Source organism: Felis catus, chromosome X, assembly GCF_018350175.1.
Source record: "Felis catus isolate Fca126 chromosome X, F.catus_Fca126_mat1.0, whole genome shotgun sequence".
Lineage (NCBI taxonomy): Eukaryota > Metazoa > Chordata > Mammalia > Carnivora > Felidae > Felis > Felis catus.
This window is the reverse complement of record NC_058386.1, coordinates 76,407,841-76,429,333: the sequence shown is the minus strand read 5'-3', so window position 1 is coordinate 76,429,333 and position 21,493 is coordinate 76,407,841. Positions and strand designations below refer to the sequence as shown.

The 21,493-nt window shown below is 34.6% G+C and overlaps 1 protein-coding gene across 5 annotated transcripts in view; it reads right to left on the bottom strand.

Moving 5' to 3' along the window:
- DIAPH2 (diaphanous related formin 2) overlaps positions 1 to 21,493 on the bottom strand; it is a 1,008,663-nt gene that overhangs the window by 761,967 nt on the left and 225,203 nt on the right. For all 5 annotated transcript variants that reach the window (XM_023249470.2, XM_019824053.3, XM_023249471.2 and 2 more), the window contains 2 exons: positions 8,130 to 8,204; positions 7,979 to 8,048 (listed from right to left, as the gene is read on the bottom strand). In XM_023249470.2, the coding sequence (XP_023105238.1) occupies positions 7,979 to 8,048; positions 8,130 to 8,204 (145 nt within the window). The remainder of the gene's footprint in view (positions 1 to 7,978; positions 8,049 to 8,129; positions 8,205 to 21,493) is intronic.

Genomic DNA, 21,493 nt, shown 5'->3' with positions numbered 1-21,493 from the left:
GCCACAACATGGAAGGTAAGAAATGCAGTGATATGATCTGGGGGGAAAAAGAATCATGGGACTACAGAGGAAAGGGAGTCCTAATCCTGAGGTGGGAGGGGGGAGGAAGAGGGAGAGGAAGGGAGAGAAAGAGAGAGATAAAGCAGCACAGCAGCACGCAGGGCACTGAACAAGAAAAACACTTGGGGCAGCCTCTACCAAATGCCCTCCAAGAAGGGGAACTGTCCCTTCCATGTGGTTCAGGGGATTCTCAGAGCATAGTGTCTGCTCTTGGGCCTCTGCCTTCCCATTGAGCTGCCCCATTTATTAGCATATGGGCAGAAAAACATGCTGAGGAGAGGTAACCTGGATGTCAGTTTTTTTTGCTGTGCTTTACCATGAACTCCAAGCTACTGCACATTTTGTGCGGCTACTTTTCTCGGAAAAACTGCAACCAGCCACAGTGCAGCAAGACACTCCCCCAGAGATAGCATGGGTCCTTGTCGCACTGGGTCACTAAAATTTGTGGAGCCATTAATCCCAGCCACGCATCTGAGATAAAAGGAGCGCTGCACCACCACTGGGTCGGCAGACAGTGCAGATACAGGGTGAAGTCAGGGACATGACAGAAGCCTTGGACACAAGAGGGGAGACTGTCTGCTCTTTTGTGAGGGTCAGAACAGTAAGGGATGTAAATGCCCCTCTCAATGGAAGACAGTGGGCCCACACAATTCTTCACCCCTCCAATAGCACCAACGAACTTCAGAGAGCAGCACAGCACACACAGTGGAGGCTTGAGACACTCAAACCAATCTGTGTCCCCCTGCATTCTGCAGGTGCATTTTTTAATAGGGCAAGTGTGACTGACAGCCAGAGCAGCAGCAGACCTCTCTTTCAAAAGATCAGCACAACCCACCCCCCCCCCGCCACACACACACACACACACACACACACACACACACACAGCAGCAGGTGTACTGATCCTAGGGTGCTGCAAAGCTTCAGCTCTAGTAAAAATAGGACTAGGAACAGGATTTCCTAACGCACAAAGGACAGAGACAAGAATAAATGCAAAGACAGAGTAATTCATCCCAATAGAAAGAAAAAGAGGTCACAGCCAAGGAACTAATCAAAACTGATAAAGTAATGGGAATGAACTAGAATTTAAAACAACAATCATAAGGATATTAGCTGGGCTTGAGAAAAGCATAGAAGAAATCAGAGACCTTTACCAAAGAGATACAAGACCTAAAAACTAGTAAGGTTGAAATAAAAAATGCTATAACTGAAATGCAAAACTGACTGATGTACTGAACAGATGATGGAAGAAGTAGAAGAACAAATAAGTGATTAGAAGATTAAATTATGGAAAATAATGAAGCTGAAAAGGGGGAAAGAAAAATATTGGACCACGAATGTAGACATAGGGAACTCAGCAACACTATTAAGTGTGATAACATTTGTATCATAGGAGTCACAGAAGAAGAGAGGGGAAAAGAGGCAGAAGGTTGACTTGAGCAAATTATAGCTGAAAACCTCCCTAATCTCGGTGAGAAAAGACATGCAAATTACAGAGGCACAGAGAATTCCCATCAAAATCAACAAAAGCCAGTCAACACCAAGATATACCATAGTAAAAATTTCAAAATAAAGAGATAAGAAACGAATGCTGAAAGAGACAAGGGAAAATAAAGCCCTAAACCACAAGGGAAGATAAATAAGGTTCCTGACAGTTCTCTCCACAGAAACCTATCAGGCCAGAAGGAAGTGGCATGATATATTCAACATGCTAAAGTGGAAAAATATCCAGGCAGGAATACTTTGTACAACAAGGCTGTCAATCAGAATAGGAGGGCTAAAGAGTGTCCCAAAGAAACAAAAACTAAAGGAGTATCTGATCACTAAACCAACCTTGTAAGAAATATTAAAGGAGAATCTTTGAGTGGGAAAGAAAGACCAAAAGCAACAAAGACTGTCCAAAGACAGGAACAGAGAAAATCTCTAGAAACACTGGCTTTACAAGTAATACAATGGCACTATATTCATATCTATCAATAAACACTCTCAAAGTAAATTGTTTAATTACTCCAAGCAAAAGACATAGTGCATCAGAATCGATAAAAAGAAAAAAAAAAAAAAACAAGACTCATCTATCTGGCGACTACAAGAGACACATTTTAGACCTAAAGACAGCTGCAGATTAAAAGTGAGGGGATGGAGAACCATTTGTCATTCTAATGGACATCAAAAGAAAGCCAAAGTACCCATAGTTATACAAGACAAACTAGATTTTAAACCAAAGACTGTAAGAAGAGATAAAGAAGGGCAATATATCATGATAAAACAGCCTATCCAATAAAAAGATCTAACAATTGTAAATATTTATGCTCCCAACATAACACCCACATATATAAAACAATTAATAACAAACACAAAGAAACTCATTGATAATAATACATTAATAGTAGGGTATTTAACACTCACAACAATGGACAGATCCACTAAGCAGAAAATCAACATGGAAACAATAGCTTTGAATGACAAACTGGACCAGATGGACTTAACAGACATATTCGGAACATTTCATCATAGAGCAGCAGAATACACATTTTTATCGAGTGCACATGGAACATTCTGCAGAATAGTTCACACACTGGGTCATAAATCAGGCCTCAACAAGTACAAAAAGATTGAGATCATGCCATGCATATTTTGTGATCATAACACTATAAAACTTAAAGTCAAACACAAGAAAAATTTGGAAAGACCACAAATACATAGAAGTTAAAGAACATCCTAGTAATGAATGAATGGGTTAACCAGGAAATTAAAGAAGTTATATATATACATATATATATATATGTATATATATATATACATGTATACATGTATACATGTATATATACATATATATACATATATATGTATACATGTATATATACATATATGTATATATGTGTGTGTATATATCTATGTGTGTGTGTATATATGCATATATATATACAATATATATATACACAATATATATACGTATATATATACTATATATATATGTATATATATATAAAGAGAGAGAGAGGGAGAGAGAGAAAACGAGTGAAAATAAAAACACTATGGTCCAAAACTTTTGGGATGCAGCAAAGCACTCATAAGAGGGAAGTATAGCAATACAGGCCTATATTAAGAAGCCAGAAAGGTCTCAAATATACAACCTAACATTAAATCTAAAAGAGCTAATAAAATCTAAAATCTAAAAGGAAAATAAAATAAAGCCTAAAGCCAGCAAAAGAAAGGAAATAACATATTAGAGCAGAAATAAGTGATATAGAAACAACAACAACAACAAATCAGTGGAACAGATCAATGAAACCAGGAGCTGGTTCTTTGAAAAAATTAATAAAATTGATAAACCCCTGGCCATACTTATCAAAAAAAAAAAAAAAAACAAAGGACCCAAATAAAATAATAAATGAAAGAGGAGATATCACAACAAACACCACAGAAATACAAACAATTATAAGAGAATATTATAAAAATTATATGCCAACAAATTGGGCAATCTGGAAGAAATGGATGAATTCCTAGATACATTTAATCACAAAATCTGAAACAGAAAGAAATAGAAAATTTGAACGGACCAGTAACCAGTAAAGAAATTGAATCAGTAATCAAAAATCTCCCAACAAACAAACGTTCAGGGCCAGGTAGCTTCAAAGTGGAATTCTACCAGATATTGAAAGAAGAGTTAATGCCTACTCTAAAATTGTCACAAAAAATAGAAATGGAGGGAAAATTTCCAAGGTCATTCTATGAGGGCAGCATTACCTTGATTCCAAAAGCAGACAAGCACCACTAAAAATGAAAATTACAGGTCAAATATCCCTGAGGAACTTAGATAAAAAATTCTCAACAAGATACCAGCAATTCAAATCCAACAGTATATTAAGGAATTATTCACCATGATCAAGCGGGATTTATTCCTGAGCTGCAGGGGTAGTTCCATATTTGCAAATCAATGAAAGTGATAAAACACATTAATAAAAGAAAGGATACAAACTATATGATCCTCTCAATAGATGTAAATAAAGCATTTGACAAAGTACAGCATCCATTCTTCATAAAAAACCTCAACAAAGTCAGAATAGAGTGAATATACCTCAACATCATAAAGGCCATATACAAAAGACCCGTGTCTAATATCTACTGAGAACTTTTTCTCTAAGGTCCGGAACAAGACAGGGATGTCCACTCTCATCATTGTTATTTGACATAGTACTGTAAGTCCTAGCCTCAGCAATCAGAAAACAAAAGGAAGTAAATGAATCCAATTCAGCAAGGAAGATGTCAAAATTTCACTATTTACAGACCACATGATACTCTATGTAGAACACCTGAAAGACTCCATCAAAAAATTTCTAGAACTGATAAACAAATTCAGGATAGTCGAAGGATATAAAATCAACATAGAGAAATCTGTTGCATTTCTATACACCAATAATGAAGAGGCAGAAAGAGAAATCAAGGAACCAATCTCATTTATAACTGCACCAAAAACCGTAAGATACATAGGAATAAACCTAACCAAAGAAGTAAAAAGAAAAAATTGTACTCTGAAAACTATAAAACACCTACATTATGAAAGAACTTGAAGATGACAAAAGAAATAGAAAGCTATATATGAAGCTATTATAAAGTTATTGTCATCAAGAGAGTATGATACTGACACAAAAACAGACACATAGATCAGTGGAACAGAATAGAAAAGCCAGAAATGGACCTACAACTATATGGTCAACTAATCTTTGACAAAGAAGGAAAGAATAACCAATGGAATAAAGTCTCTTCAACAAATGGTTTTGGGAAAACTGGACAGCAACATGCAGAATAATGAAACTACACTACTTTCTTATACCATATACAAAAATAAATTCAAACTGGATTAAATACCTAAATGTGAGACAGGAAACCACCAAAATCCTAGAGAAGAACACAGGCAGCACCTTTTTGACCTCACTCAGAGCAAATTCTTACTAGATATGTCTCCAGATGCAAAGGAAACAAAATCAAAAATAAACTATTGGGGCTTCATCAAGATAAAAAGCTTCTATACAGTAAAGGAAACCATCAAAACAATAAATAAATAAAAGGCAGCCTACAGAATGGGAGAAGATATCTGCAAATGACATATCTGACAAAAGGTTAGTATCCAAAATCTATAAAGTACTTATCAAACTCAACATCCAAAAAACAAGTAATCCTGTGAAAAATGGGCAGAAGATATGAATAGACCCTTGTCCAAAGAAGACATGAATAGATACTTGTCCAAAGAAGACACCAAGATGGTTGACAGAAAAGATGTTCCACATCTCTCATCATCAGGGAGATACAAATCAAAACCATAATGAGATACCACCTCACACCTCCTAGAATGTCTAAGATTAACAACACAAGAAACAACAGGTGTTGGTGAGAATGCAGAGAAAGGGGAACCCTCTTGCACTGCTGGTGGGAATGCAAACTTGGTGCAACAACTCTGGAAAACAGTATGGAGCTTCCTCAAAAATTTTAAACTTAGAATTACCCTAAAATCCAGCAATTGAAATATGAGGTATTTACCCAAAGGATACAAAAACGTTGATTTGAAGGGGGGCATGCACCCCCAATGTCTATAGCAGCACTATCAACAATAGTCAAATTATGGAAAGAGCCTAAATGTCCATCGACTGATGAATGGATAAAGAAGAGGTGTTATATATATACAATGGAAGATTACTCAGCCATCAAAAAGAATGAAATATTACCATTTGCAATGACATGGATAGAGCTAGAGTGCATTATGCTAAGCAAAATCAGTCAGAGAAAGATAAATACCATATGATTTCACTCATATGGAACTTAAGAAACAAACCAGATGAACATATGGGAGGGGGGAAAAGAGAGAGCAAAACAAACCATGAGAAACTCTTAAAGATAGAGAATAAACTGAGGGTTGATGGAGGGAGGTGGGTGGCAATGAGCTAGGTGAGTCATGGATAATGTTGAGGGCCCTTGCTATGATGAGGACTAGGTGCTGAGCACTAGGTGTAAGTGATGAATCACTGAATTCTACTCCTGAAACTAATAATGCACTGTATGTTAACCTACTAGAATTTAAATAAAAATGTGAGGAAAAAAGAAATCATCACTCTAAACTTAAGACCAATATGACAGCAATGGAAGCTAAGAGGTAATGGGTTACTTTTTTATCCTATTATGGTCCTATCATTACATGTTTTGTATAAAGGAAAAGAGTTGTTGAAGAAAGCTATCTACACTTCTTGGGTCCAACAAATGTGAAATTTAAGTCATTTCAGATGCCAGTGTCATGCTTTGACTATGATAATTTATTCCACATGGAGTGGATATAACATATACATATATTTTTATTTTGAATATGTACTTTACACCTATTGTTTCGCATGCCTATAATTTAAAAGATCCACCATTTATTCATTTCCTAAGCATTTATATGCAAGTTATTAAAATGTCCTAACTAAAACTTGACGTTAGTTTAGAATAATCTAAGTCAAGCCATCATGTTTTTTAAAACTGCCAAACTCCTTAAGTAATAAGTAATTATGTTTTGACATAACAACTAATGCCTTGTGGGAAAAGGCTCTACAGGAAATCTCACTACTATGAATTATCTAGCTGCTACCCTGATTACAGTTATTTAGTATCCTGGGAATCTGTGAGAGTTGACAATGCGAGTCAATAAGAATTTAAAACTAAGGGTTCTACAACTAATTTTACAGATGAGGGGATTGATAGCCAGAGAATTCAAATGATTTTTTAAATGCCACTCAACTTATTGGTAAATCATGTACTATATCTCCCAATTTCTAGTACTGTTTTTGTTCTATTATTTCTTTGTTTCTCTCAATTGAATAAAGAGATTCATCTTGATTTGTAGAGATGCAAGGTTCATTAGTGCTGTCTTGTTAAGAGACTAGAATCTGCAGAAATCTGTTGCAAAACAGTAAGGGTACAAAAGTTGTGAAATTCTGTATTAATGCTGATAGAAATCTTTCTGAAAGAGACTTCCAGGAACAGAACAATTAGTATAGTATATATAGCAGTCTTATGTCAACTAGCAAGTATCTTCTACACATGTCAGATGTTCTTTCCTGTTAACATGTGTGCATAATATATACATATATAATCATATATAATCCCATATGTTTAAGAAAGACTACAGATTAAAGAATCTTATAGCATTAGTTATTAATAGCTATACATTTATATTATAGTAATAGCTACACATTTGTGCAGTTTTTGGTTACTGTTATAATTATTTCTATTAAATATCTTGAGATTATCAAAAACACCATCTAAAGAGAATTATACAATTAATTAATTAGTGGTATTTTACTTATAGGAATATAGAGCAAATCTAATACAGTAACAAAAAAGTTTATGGAAAAAATAACTATAACTTCATAACCTGTACAAAGATTACTGTTACAAAAAAACCCTTGTCTAGAATTTGTAAAGTCCCTCATATTGCAACTGCTATACATATACAAAAAAACCTTCTTATCTTCCTAAAATGTCTTTTATGTATATTAATTCACTGACATTAATTGAACAAAGAAGAGAAATCTTCACCATTGCAAACAAGTTCTTTTTGCTGGTTCTTAGCACACAAGTCAAACCATACTTTTGGAATAAAAATTCTGTAAAAACTGGTATTCAACACATAGCATTTAACCATAAAAGAAAAAATATATATATAATTTGGGAACAGATTTATGTTTCCATAATTGTAAAAAACTACCAGTAAATATTTTGTGAAGCAAAGTATATTTTTAAATATATTTCAATGAAGCTTATTATGATTTGCACCATAAAGACCCTTTGACAACTGAATAAGCACCTACTATTTTGTCAGTTTCATACTTCCATATACTGTTGGGCAAGTTCTCACCTTTTGTCACAGGCAGAAATAAATACTACTTACCTTATTATTCATGAATGCTTTGAGGCACTGAATAAGTTTATACTGATTCTTCTTGTCTATGTTTTCTTGCCTGAATAAAGGGGAAATAAACAGGTTACACTGTGCTCAAAAATTTCCGCTTTGGTGATTTTTTTTTCATGTTTATTCTTACTGTTTCTTGTCCAGAAGCTTTTCCAGCACATCCAATAAGAGTCCGAGACCTTCATGGCTAAAGTTGTTAACCCAGCTATAAAATGATCAAAAAAATGTGTATAAATAATTTATATATTTAAAACATTAAATATCCAAAATGAAATTTTGATTTTTAAATCTGATAATCCTGTCTTTGAAACACTTGTCATTTTTTTTCTACTTCCATTGCTATAAGTATTGACTCTATGAAGATGATTCAGAGATCTTTACCTCAATGCCAGACTTCTCTTCACATTTTAGATTGCCTATTCCACAGTAATGCCTTGGTTGTTTCACCAGCATCAGATACCGAAGTCGGCATATATAAGCCAAATTGATCTTCCTCTGTATCTCTGTTACCCTAAATCAACTCTTCTTCCACTCTTCCATACTCTGTTAATAACACTGCTATTCTTTGAATCCTTCAAACTTGAAATACTGGCATAATTTTTTGATCTCCATCTCTTTCACCTTTGTATTTATTCTTTTCATTCATTCCACAAATATTTATTGAGTACCTACTAAGCACCAGGCATGTTCTGGATGATAGAGATATAACAGGCAACAAAACTAAGCCTTTACACTCATGTAGCTTACTATCAAAAAAGAAGGAGACATGATAAACAGATAAACAAGTATATAATAAAATGTCAGTAGTTTGGAGCTATGAAGAAAAATCAACTTTAGTAAAAGGAATAATGAATGCCAGGATGTGATTTATTTTTAAATATTTTTTAATGTTTTTATTTATTTTTGAGAGACACAGAATGCAAATGTTTCATATGCACTGCCATCAAGCTATAAAGCACTTATTTATTTATATTTAAATTTTAATATTTATTTCTCTTGGAGAGAGAGAGACTGAGTATGAGCAGGGGAGGGGCAGAGAGAGAGGGAGACACAGAATCGGAAGCAGGCTCCAGGCTCTGAGCTGTCAGCACAGAGCCTGCGTGGGACTTGAACCCACAAACCGTGAGATCATGACCTAAGCCAAAGTCGGATGCTTAACTGACTGAGCCACCCAGGCACCCCAGGATGTGATTTTTTTAATGTGTTGTCAGGGAAAGATTGTTTGATTAGGTGGCATTTGAGCAGAGTCTTCAAAGAAGTGAGGACTTTCACAGTAGGAGGATGAAGGACAAATCAAGTCCTGAGGAGGTAGCTAGTATGCTTTGAGTATTCCAGTAATTGTGAGGAGACCCGTGTGGCTGCAGCTGAATAAGAAGTCTTGGAAGAATGGCAGCAAATGAAGTCCCATGTGTGGTAAAAGGCTGGAAGACTGATCATGTACAGCTTGGTTTGACTTGCTGTCATCCAGTCATGAATATGCTACTTGTAGAATGACTCCCACATATTTCCCCTCCCCTCCTTTTCATTGTGTCTGATAACATTCTAGTTTAGCCCTAGTTACCTTTTCTTTAATGTGACAGGAGTCTCCCAACTAGGGTCTCTGCAGCATCATTCTTTTATTCAATTTACAAAATGCAAGATTAGATTGCACTTAATCAGCAGTCATATGTCCAAAAATTTCCTCTGTACTACCCAACACATTTCAAGTCCCTTGACCCAATATTCTGATCTAGCCTCAAATATTCAGAACCAATCACATCCACAATGTATATGGAAATTCATTTTAAACAAATTGTTTTAATTTCCATAGTGAAAATGAGAAAAAATCAATATGGCATTTTAATGATAATTGGCAGCAAGCTACTGTTCATTTGAGGCATGTAATCAATCAGTACAATGAGCCATTTTCTCTAAAGACTCTCCCTAATCAGTGGGGTGGTGGTGGAAAAATAAAATGACATCAGCTCTAAGAATAATATATCAGCAGATATTACAGCACAATATACCCTTACAGATAACTTAAAGTAATAGAAATTCTGAACAAATTTATAAACCCAGCCCTTGGTATCTCCTTTGGCATTTAGGAAGATAAAATAATCTATGATTTCCTTAAATTTAATACTTATAAATTGCTTTTCAAGATTCTAAATTTTACTCATATTCTTTTCACACCCAGTAATTCTAAAATTATTGGTTACTTTTTTCTTGGATTAGGAAAGTGTTTGGTATAAGAACATTACTTATATCTGGTCACTTAACATCAGTCACCCACACATCCCAGACTTCTTCAAATTGTGCGGTTTATGGTACTTTGGTTTAACTCAGTGGAAATTAATATTGGTCTGAAAAAAATAGGATACTCATGAAACCTAAGTGTGAGGATGCAGGGCCTATTTATTAAAAACTAGGCAGTGAAAAGTCTTAACAGAATATTTTAGGCCAATGGGCAGTGGAGGCCTAGTTAGAATATTCAAGACTTTTAAAGTAGACAGAATAGGAGTCCAAAAGGAGCCTGATACTAGAGGGATAAAATAATTATGTAGCATGATGACACTCGACAGGTTAAAAGGAAGGGAATGCAGCTAAACATATCTTTTTTTTTTCTTTTTCTCTTGCCAGCATCATTGCTCTTTCAGGCACTAAACACTTTGTGGCCTTTAGCCAAATGCTGTTTTTTCTTTTTCTTTCTCTCTTTCTCTCCCTCTCTCTATAAATATATTGATTTTAGCAAATACAAAAGTGGCCATGAAATGATGAAGCAGTTTAAATTTTTTTTTTTAGTGTTTTTATTTATTTCTGAAGGAGAGAGAGAGACAGAGCATGAGCAGGGGAGGAGCAGAGAAAGAGAGGGAGACACAGAATTCGAAGCAGGCTCCAGGCTGTCAGCACAGAGCCCGACACGGGGCTCGAACTCATAAACTGTGAGATCAGGACCTGAGCCGAAGCCGGACGCTCAACCGACTGAGCCACCCAGGCGCCCCAATGATGAGGCAGTTTAAAAACAAAATGTTGGCTACTCTACATCGGCAAGAATGCTGATACTACTACACCTGAAGTAACTATAAATCAGTGGTTCTCAAGGTACGTGCCCCAAACCAGCAGCAGCAGCATCAACATCAGCTGGGAACTTGTCAAAAATACAAATCTGTGGGCCCCACCCCAGACCCACCAAATCAGTAACTCTGGGGATGGGGCCCAGCAATCCGTGTTTTAACTAAACCTCTAGGTGATTCTGATGCTCAATTTTGAGAACCACTGACATAGAACACTGCCTTTCTCAAGCAAGACTCAGGCTCAAAATTCAAGATTGCTTTATACACCCCCTCAACCATATCGTGAATTCCCACTGCCACAGGACAGAGATTCAGTCCAAGCAAGTACATTTGGTACATTTTTCACAGTATGTAAATTTCAGCTCTGAGTTACTCCATACTAATTGGAATATCTAGAGGTATAAATATACAGTTGATGACTCTATTTAAAATCTGCCTCAGAGATTGCAAATAAAGACAGATATATACATAAATTTTCAGTAGTATCTCAGTCCTGAGATAAGAAATTGTAATTTATCACAGACACCTTATTTATAAAGGAAACATAGAAGCAGCAGAGGATAATGAAGAACCAAACAGAATAAAAAATGGGGAAAGAGAATGATCTCTTATAATTCCCATAACCACTCTGAAACATAAGGTTTTTTCCCTTTCTTTTTTACTGAAGATTTACATACAATAAAATAAATAATTTTGACAAATGCATAATCATGCAACCTCCAATACAAAAAAGATACACAACATCTTCATCACTCCAAAATACTCCATTATTCCTTTTCAAAGCCAATCCCTTTTCCAAACTCCCAGCCCCCGGAAACACTTATCTGCTATGTAACCCTAGTTTTGCTTTTTCTAGAATGTCATTAGAAATGGAATTATAAAGTATGCAGGTTTTGTGTCTGGCTTTTCTCATTTAGCATAAATATTATGATATTCAACCATTTTGTTGCATTTATCAGTGGTCCATCCCTTCTTATTGTATGGATATACCGTTGTTTTTTAATCTATTAATCAGTTGATGAGTATATTGGTTATTTCCAGGCTTTCATGATTATGAATAAAACCTCTATAAATATCCATAATTTTTCTTGGGAAAGTAATTGGGGTAGAATTGCTGGGTCTCATGGTAAGTATATGTTACACTTTTCAAGAAACTGCTTTCCAAAGTGGCTATCCTATTTGGCATTCCTTCAGCAAAGTGTAACAGCTCCATTTGCTCAGAATCCTTCCCAACTTCTCACACTGTCAAATATTTTTAAACTTTAGCCATTCTGAAACTTGTTTTCAGATAAAATGAGAAGCAAAATAGTTAAGTAACTTTCCAAACATCACTCAACAAGTATCAGTTCTAGGGCTCACACCCAGGTCTAACTCCAAAGCCCATGTTTATTTCAATCATGCCATTAGAAATTACTAACAGGAACAGAAGATAATTTTCTATAACAATATCTGCATTGAGCTTATGTCTATACGTGTGTGTGTGTGTGTGTGTGTGTGTGTGTGTACACACGTGTGTACACAGCTTATATCTATATCTATATCTATATATCTCATATCTATGTTATATCTATGTCTAGACACACAAACATGTGCTTTGCTTTATTTAACAGCTTACTTCATTCATTTAGGTGTTATAAGTACTTTTCAGACCAGGCTTTTATTGTCTTTTAAAGTCCTAAGCTTTATAAGAAATCTACTAAATATTGTTAAGGAAAGATATCTGGAGAACCCAACTAAAACTTCCAATTAAGATTTAGGTAAGGCAGCTCATTGAAAAGAATAGGGCCAGAATGTAGCTTACACTTTTTTTCCCCCTTTGGATAAGCTATATAGTTTACAGTCTTTTCAAGTATTAATATATTGGTTATTTTATGTTATTAAGTCACCTAAGTCAAAGAGTTGTCTTGACATACTGAATGTCTAAGTTGATGTTTGTGGCCACTACCTGCAAGGGTACCAGGTGGAACAAATAAACCACCAAACAAAAACAAAAGAAAGATCAGTCAGAAAGATTCATTTATAAGTAAGCAAGAGGCCAGGATTAGATCTGACGACTGAAAAAGAAACCAGGATGTTTACCTAGGGAGCAAGAGAATAAACGCACAATAGGGCAGTATCTTCTGAAGTTAAGTATAAAAGGCTTGGCTATATCCATCAGGGAGTCCAGCATCTGGTTCTTTGCTCAAGAAGTGAAAAATTAAAAACCTTTCCCCAAGTTTAAGATCCCCTGTTCAAAGATCAGGAAAATATCCCACCATCCATCAATGGAATATTCTGAGATCACATGGTGGCATGTTTAAACGCGTCAGTTTTAGAAAAAGACAGATGTAGGGTCCAATCCCATCTCTACCATATTTTAGTTGTGTTATTTATGATTACTTAAACTTTCTGAACTTGTTTTCTCATCCTCAAAATGGCGATGAAAATAGTACCTATACCCCATGCGGTCTTTGTGATTATTAAATGAAATAATATATGTGAAACAGCATAGTGAAGCCTGTATTGAACTTTTGGAAATGTTAAAAACCAAAAACCTGATTGCTCTTTAAATTTTCTAGTCCAAATTACGGTATGAATTTTAGGCATAAATTAAAGACTCCTTTAAAATAATATAAACAGTTAATAACATTCCATCATTCATTTACTGAAAAGCACTTTAATTAGTATGAAATATGCAGAGGAATCTAAACATACATTAGCCTTGTACTACTGATTGATTTTTTAAAAAGATTTCATAATTTAAATATTTGATACTCCTATATCTCATATGTTTAACTTGTTACTATCAACTTTGAATATATTTATTTCTCATTATATTTAGTGCTGGCTAATTCTCATTAAATAACATTGAATTACAAGGGGAAAGGGAGTGTAGAGTGAATCTATTTATACATCATGCATAATTTTGACAAATAATATCCAAATATATTAAGGTTTTTTAATGCTTATTTAGACACACACTCACACACACACACACACACACACACACACACACAGTGAATGGGGGGAGGGGCAGAGAAAGATAATCTCAAGCAGGCTCCAGAGAGGCTAAACTCATAAACTGTGAGATCATGACCTGAGCCGAAATCAAAAGTCTGATGTTTAACCAACTGAGGTACCCAGGCCCCCCAAAATAGATTAAGGTTTTAAAACAAATCTATCCCAAGCCTTCACAACTTCTGAGGTCCTTGTTTTTTGTTTGTTTTGTTTTTATTTATTTATTTATTTATTTTTGACAGAGAGAGAGAGAGAGAGAGAGAGAGAGAGAGAGAGAGAGAGACAGAGCATGAGCGGGGGAGGGGCAGAAAGCGAGGAAGACACGGAAGTCAAAGCATACTCCAGGCTCTGAGCTGTCAGCACAGAGCCCCACTCGGGGCTGGCACTCACAGACCAGGAGATCATGACCTGAGCCGAATTTGGAGGTTCAAGGGATTGAGCCACCCAGGCGCCCCATCTGAGGCCCTTGTTTTGAAAGGTCCCACTTATACTAATCAGCATGATCTAAGGTAAAAAAAAAAAACAAATTCAACAAAAACACCAGAGCATTCCAAGAGAAAGCAAAGTTTTCCCCCTTTCTAGCTCTCCAAGTCAAAACAAAGTAAGGGAAACTCTATAAATGTACCTATAGAACATATACATACATGTAAAAGAAAACCCTTCACAGTCTCCCAAAACTTCAACTTTTCATATATAGAGATTCAGACTCTGAATTTAGTTACATTTAGTTACAGTTCATGTAAATAATAACTTAAAATCAAAGATTCTGTGGATGGGTGAGTTCAGTAAACTCTACACAACACAGACATAATAGGAAATAGTGACTGCACGTACATTTATGACTAGATTGTGCATATTCATGCCTATATTTCAAAAGGGTTAAAGCTAAAATTAGAAGATTCTATCCTGAGCCCCCTAAGCTGTAAAGGGAATTGGTCTCATGTGCAGGAGTCCAATATTAGTCATGTCATCCCTTTACCAGTGTTTGTGCAGTGCTAAAGACTAATATAGAGGGTTATGTGTTTTGTACAAAGCATTTTATTTCTAACGGTGTCCTATTCCCACGTGTAATATTATACTACAACCCAAATCACTGCAACATCACATAAAATGAATGATAGCTTAGAGTTTCTTGGGGGAATTCAGAACATTGACAAAATTATAAGAGATGAAACAACTAATTCAAAGGGTTGAGGAGTCATTAAAAATGACTGTAAATGGTGTTTACATATTTTACTACCAGGAAACATTTCATTTTAATATCAATGTTTCCAATGTAATATTTTTTGAATACAATTAAAAACAAACCTTGTTATATGCACTTATGAGGAAGAAACAGAAACCTAGGTGATTAAAACCAATGTACTACTCGACACAAACAGTATCATACATTCAGTACATGAATCATTAACCTCCAAACATGAAAAAGCATTTTCAACATTTTTAAGATATTTGTTCAGCTAAATCAACTTCATATACAATTCTACTATCAATATATACATCTATTAAAAAATAAAATGGCAAAAACAAAACCAATGTGGATTTGTAGATGTTACGACTGTGTTGGTCTTAATTCAGTAAAAACATATATATTCACTCAGGTTTGTCTACAGGAAAGTAAATAAAATAGACTTGAACATTTGAATATCCTTGGAAATATTCAACATGGCAGATTGGTGCATGAACAATCTCTGCCAAGTTGAAAGCATCTATTAGATACAATACTTCCATTTCCACACATTTGTGCATATAACTCTGAAGCTTATCATTCACTGACTGTTTATTTCACCTGATTCATAGAAAGGTTGAATATGTCGGGGCGCCTGGGTGGCTCAGTCGGTTAAGCGTCCGACTTCGGCTCAGGTCGTGATCTCGCGGTCCGTGAGTTCAAGCCCCGCGTCAGGCTCTGTGCTGACTGCTCAGAGCCTGGAGCCTGTTTCGGATTCTGTGTCTCCCTCTCTCTCTGACCCTCCCCCATTCATGCTGTGTCTCTCTCTGTCTCAAAAATAAATAAACGTTAAAAAAAATTTAAAAAAAAAAGAAAGGTTGAATATGTCAACCTTTATGTATAGTGTTGAGCTAGATCACAATTTCCTTAGAAAACACCAAAAAAAGACATTCCATCTTTCTCTATACACTCTGTTATTCACTTAAAAGTGTTTTTTATCTGGCTGCATTTATTCTCCCTATCAGGTCTCACTAGAAACATCCTGCTGTTTCATAGTACTCACACATTTCTTAAGAGTTTCTCACAAAAGATGAAATGTTCACTCTAGTTGCTTAAATTATATAAAAACAAACTTCTTACATATTTACAAAAAATTGTACATGTCTGAGTTACATATAAAAATCTCCTGAGGGAAAATAAAAATTTTCTCAAAGGATAAAAATTTGTTTATTCATTAAAATCAATATCGTAAAATTTCAAAATTACTTTGGAGATAGTAAAACGGCTTAAGTCCAAATCTGTTAAAATGACCAAGAGGGGGCGCCTGAGTGGCTCAATCGGTTGAGCATCCAACTTCAGCTCAGGTCATGATCTTGCGGTCTGTGAGTTCAAACACTGTGTCGGGCTCTGTGCTGACAGCTCAGAGCCTGGAGCCTCTTCACATTCTGTGTCTTTCTCTCTCTGCCCTTCCCCTGCTCACACTCTGTCTCTCTCTGTCTCTCAAAAATAAATAAACATTTAAAAAAATTAAAATGACCAAGAGGTTATAGAACAAAGAATATTTTCCTCCCCATCCCCCTTTAAAAATTACTGTTAGAAACATAAGAGATCTTCGTATCCCACAGTAAGAATAAAACCAAAATTTGCAAAAGAAATGTAAATGAAAATTGAAATTGAGTTTTCAATCAAAAGACTCAAGAGGAAATAACATTGCAAATATTCAAGTGAAAGCTAGTAATATTTTCAATTCTCTTCATATGTTTGAAATTGTGAATATAATTATGTTAGGACACTTACTAAAATCACCTTCTTAGTAATATCACCAAACTTATAATAAAATGTTAACTTCCACAAGGAAAATGTATTGGTTTATTTTCCCTAAGCTAAGTAATACAGTTAAAATTCTATCATGCACTCCATAGGACATCCAATTTATTTTAGTTTAGTGGAATTTTGTTAAAATGAACTTACACCAGGAAATCACATTTCTAATCTTTAAACCTTGAAAATTAAACAGAGTTGACATCAAGTTTATCTGCTGTGAATCTAGTAAGAAGTTCTTTGAATGCAAGGAAGACAATAGACATTAGCACATACCACCTGTACATTTCCTTTTTGGTCCATTCTCCAATTTGCATGTTATACTGTCTGAGTATGGTGGGCGACAGAAAGGTTAAATGAATTCTCTTTCATGGTAACAGGGATAAGGAGAGTGGAAGGGTAATTACTATTTGATGATGGAACAACAGGAATATTACAGTCCTTCTCACCAATCAGCTGCAGTTCCCAAAACACGGAATTAGAGACTCATTATAGAGTGTGATAGCTATGTAGAAAAAGATCAAAGAAATTTAATGTTCATGAATATTTTTTCTTGCACAAGATAACTGAAACCACACTAAAAACAACCATTTCTTTGGGTCCTCATTGTGGATGTCAAAAAAAAAAAAAAAAACTAACCAAGTTCAAATATTGTCTCATAATGTGATCTTTAATGGTCACCACTCTAGAATTTTCTTACTTTTACATAATAATTTAAAATTCCTTCCCTCTAAAACTGAAAAAGATAATATGAACATTATGTGTGCATCTGTTCACATACATGCCCTCATTAACCATGGTTAAATATCTTAATATATCTGGTATATATTTATATAAGTTTATATATTTATATAAATATATAAATTTATATATTTATAAAAGTTTAGCATTATGCTTATATATAGCTCCACAGTATATGTCCAGAATAGTGCTTATATCTCCAAAGTACTATTTGATAATTCATATTTATCTAGATCCCTCATATCAATATTGTTCAGAAATCCCCAACCACATTTGAAAAATCAATATGCATATATAATTTGTTCTTGCCAATTAAAATTAACTCCTATGTAGCCGTCTGTTCTTAACTTTCATTACTCCAATTTTCCAGATCATTTGAAAGAATTGAGAAATGCATTAAGGTAAATGTTTGCATCAAACTATTGTTACCAGCAATTTTTTTTTAATTTGAGAGACCAAGTGTGAGTGGGGGATAAGGGCAGAGGGAGACAGAAAATCTTAAGTAGGCTCCATGCTCAGTGCAGAGCCTGACACAGAGCTAGACCCCACGACCCTGGGATCCTGACCTGAGCCAAAATCAAGAGTTGGACCTTCAACCAACTGAGCCAACCAAGTGCCCCGAACTATTAACACCAAATTTTGAAACATGATTTCAATATGTAAAACCATTATTATAACTTATAAACAATTCAAAAAATAGCAGAAACCAAAATTAATAAAAAGCACACATAAAACCAACTCTAGCAACACATATCCTGCATTCTATTCATAGGGGAAAGTAATTATGAGCTAATAAACTGAGAGAGAAGTTGTGGGATTTTTTTGTTCTCTTGGTTTTTTTTTTGTTGTTGTTGTTTTTGTTTTTGTTTTTTTCATACAAAGTATGCCATAAGGTCAGAGAACACCCCCAGGTCAATGTCCTATTTCACTAACATTGTAAAGGTTTTGTCATTTTCACTGATGCTCATCTCATAATGCTGACTTCAACAATACAAAATTCTTAGGCATTTTCTATATCAAACAAAAATTCATTAACGCTTACTAAATTTTAGTACTGGATCCATTTCAGGGTATTCTTACTCTTTGGAAAATACTAAATCTATACATGGAAATTTACAATAACTCAATTTTTAAAAACTCCATGAAAAACTCTAACTTAATACCAAGGCTTCAAAACGTTTTGATGAATGAATGTTGACTGGACCAATTTAAGAAATGATCTATAGGAACCTCTCTCTGAAGCTCATATCAAGGCTGGTATGGTACCTTGCCCCATAAAAAGCCTAAAGCAGTCCTCAGTACTCAGGTAGTGTCCTCCAAAATAGAATTGGACTCAATCTTCATATTCTAAGTAGCACATGCCACAGAACAGACCTATCAAATATATACAGGCTGATTCTTGGTATATAAAGTCTTAAGTTTCATATTCATATGGCAGACCACTAAGCTTACTCACTTGAAGCTGTTTAGTTTTTCAAAGTACATTACAACATTATACTGCCTTCTATAATCTGCCTTCATGCATTCCATCTCAAGAGAAGATTTTCAGGTTTAAACTGCCTGATGTGAGAGGCTATACACCTATAGCTTTGCTGACCAGGTGGGAAATCTCCCCAAATTACACCTTAATTATTTAATACCAGTTGAACAGCTGGGATCATAGAGTAAACACTGCTATCTAGAGAACACAAATCTTCATTCAACCAACCACACAAAATACCTGCACTCCAGGTGCTAAGTGGCATCTTAATTATGAATTCTGAGCTACCTATCTCCTATAAAAAATCTAGCTGAGATGATAAATATTCCTGGGGGAGAGCCTCAGGGATATTTCTCAACTACATCTTGGTAGCAGGTTGGATTACTTGGGAAGCTGCATACCAGTATTATTATTGTGGGTCTTTGGAGAAACATTTTGATTTTTTTTTTTAAACTCAAGACCCAAAAGTAGGAAGTGCACATTCATAGAAATCCTCTGTACTTTATAGAAAACTATCAAAGACTCACTCTACTGTGTTGTTCAATATCCCTCATTTAAAGAAACACAAAATAAAATTTTGAGTTCAGAATTAGAAAGAATTTTTTTCCTGAAAAAAAAAAAAACAAAACAGATGCACTATCATTGAAAAGATAACAGCTATGTCTCTCAATAGTTTTTTCCCTCCTTGGCTACAAGGAAAGTTGGAACTACTTTATATTCACATTATTACCTGGTATTGTTTTTGGCTTTTTGAAAAATATCACCTTCCCTCTTTGTTTACTTGTTTCTTTTATTTTTACCTTCATCTTAATGGTAGTGAGATACTTGCACTTTTCATGGTAAGTTGCAATTGCTTTAGTAATAGTCCCATAATAATAAGAGATGTATATAAAACTCTAGTATGTGTCCAAGACCTTTAGTTAAATTAATTTGTATAAATCAAAATAATATTTCAAATGACAAATATTTATAAGAATTTTCTTCCCAAGACTATTTTGAATATATAGAAAATACAAAATGCATATAAAATGTTTTAAAATAGGAAGAAGTTAAGTTTCTATTAAGGAATCCAATTAATTAGTGTGCCTAGACTCTGCTGCTAGATTTTATAAACTTTTATAACCACATGTCCAGTAATAATTTCTAATTATTTTGGATAATTATTATATGTACATATTGATTTTGTAATTATAACACATAATTTAAATAAGAAAAATGCATTGCCTTAGTGGACATTCACGTGTCGTATAAAATTCATATGAAATGAATGCCAAGAAGGGGCCTCATTTTTTCCACCTTCATGCTATAGTATTTTCTCCTATGAAAACAATATTCAGAAACTTGAGTCAGTATTTACTGTTATGTTTTTGGTTTTAAAAATATATTTTTATTTTTAGAACTACTTTGCATCTATTATGATATATAAGATTGAATCCACCTTACATTAAAATTGTGTTTTGAAGCTAATATTATATAATTAAAAACCCAATGTCACTTAATGTTTATGGTACCAACTTAGCTAAATGAGCTTGGATATTGTTGCTGTTAATTCAAATTACTGACCAAGATTTTAAAAGAAAGTATAAATATGGACATAATTTTACTGAATTTACTATTTTCTATTCTATGTAAAATGTACTAGGGTCTTCCAAAAGTGACTTATGCATTTGAAAGTTAAAGTGAACAATCTTAAAATTAGCTATATTAAACAACCCTGTTTAGTAATATTACTCATATACTGGCTTATTATATGTGTTCAGAATTGTAAGCCCTGTTCACATTTCAGCATCATAAAAAATTATCCTCATTATTCCACTCCAATGCAAAATATTCCAAGAGTATTGTTCTGTACCTACATTCACAATAAATTTCTAAGTGTTGGCTGTTTTGTCAAGCTTTTAATAACTTTAAATACATACAAGCTGTTTAAGGGTACCTGGGTGGCTCAGTCATTTGAGAGTCCAACTCCTGATTTTAGCTCAGGTCATGATTTCACAGTTGGTTGAGTTCAAGCCCTGCCTCAGGCTCTTCACTGGCAGTGAGGAACCTGCTTGAGATTCTCTCTCTCCCAATCTCTCTTTCTGACGCTCCCCCACTCTCTCTCAATACATTTTTTTAATACAGGCTGTTTAAATAATTATTAACACCCATAATTCAGAAAGTGCTTTCTATTTCTAATTTGCATTGTTGTCAAGAGTCAGCTACTTTCATTATGATTATATGAATAAGTATAT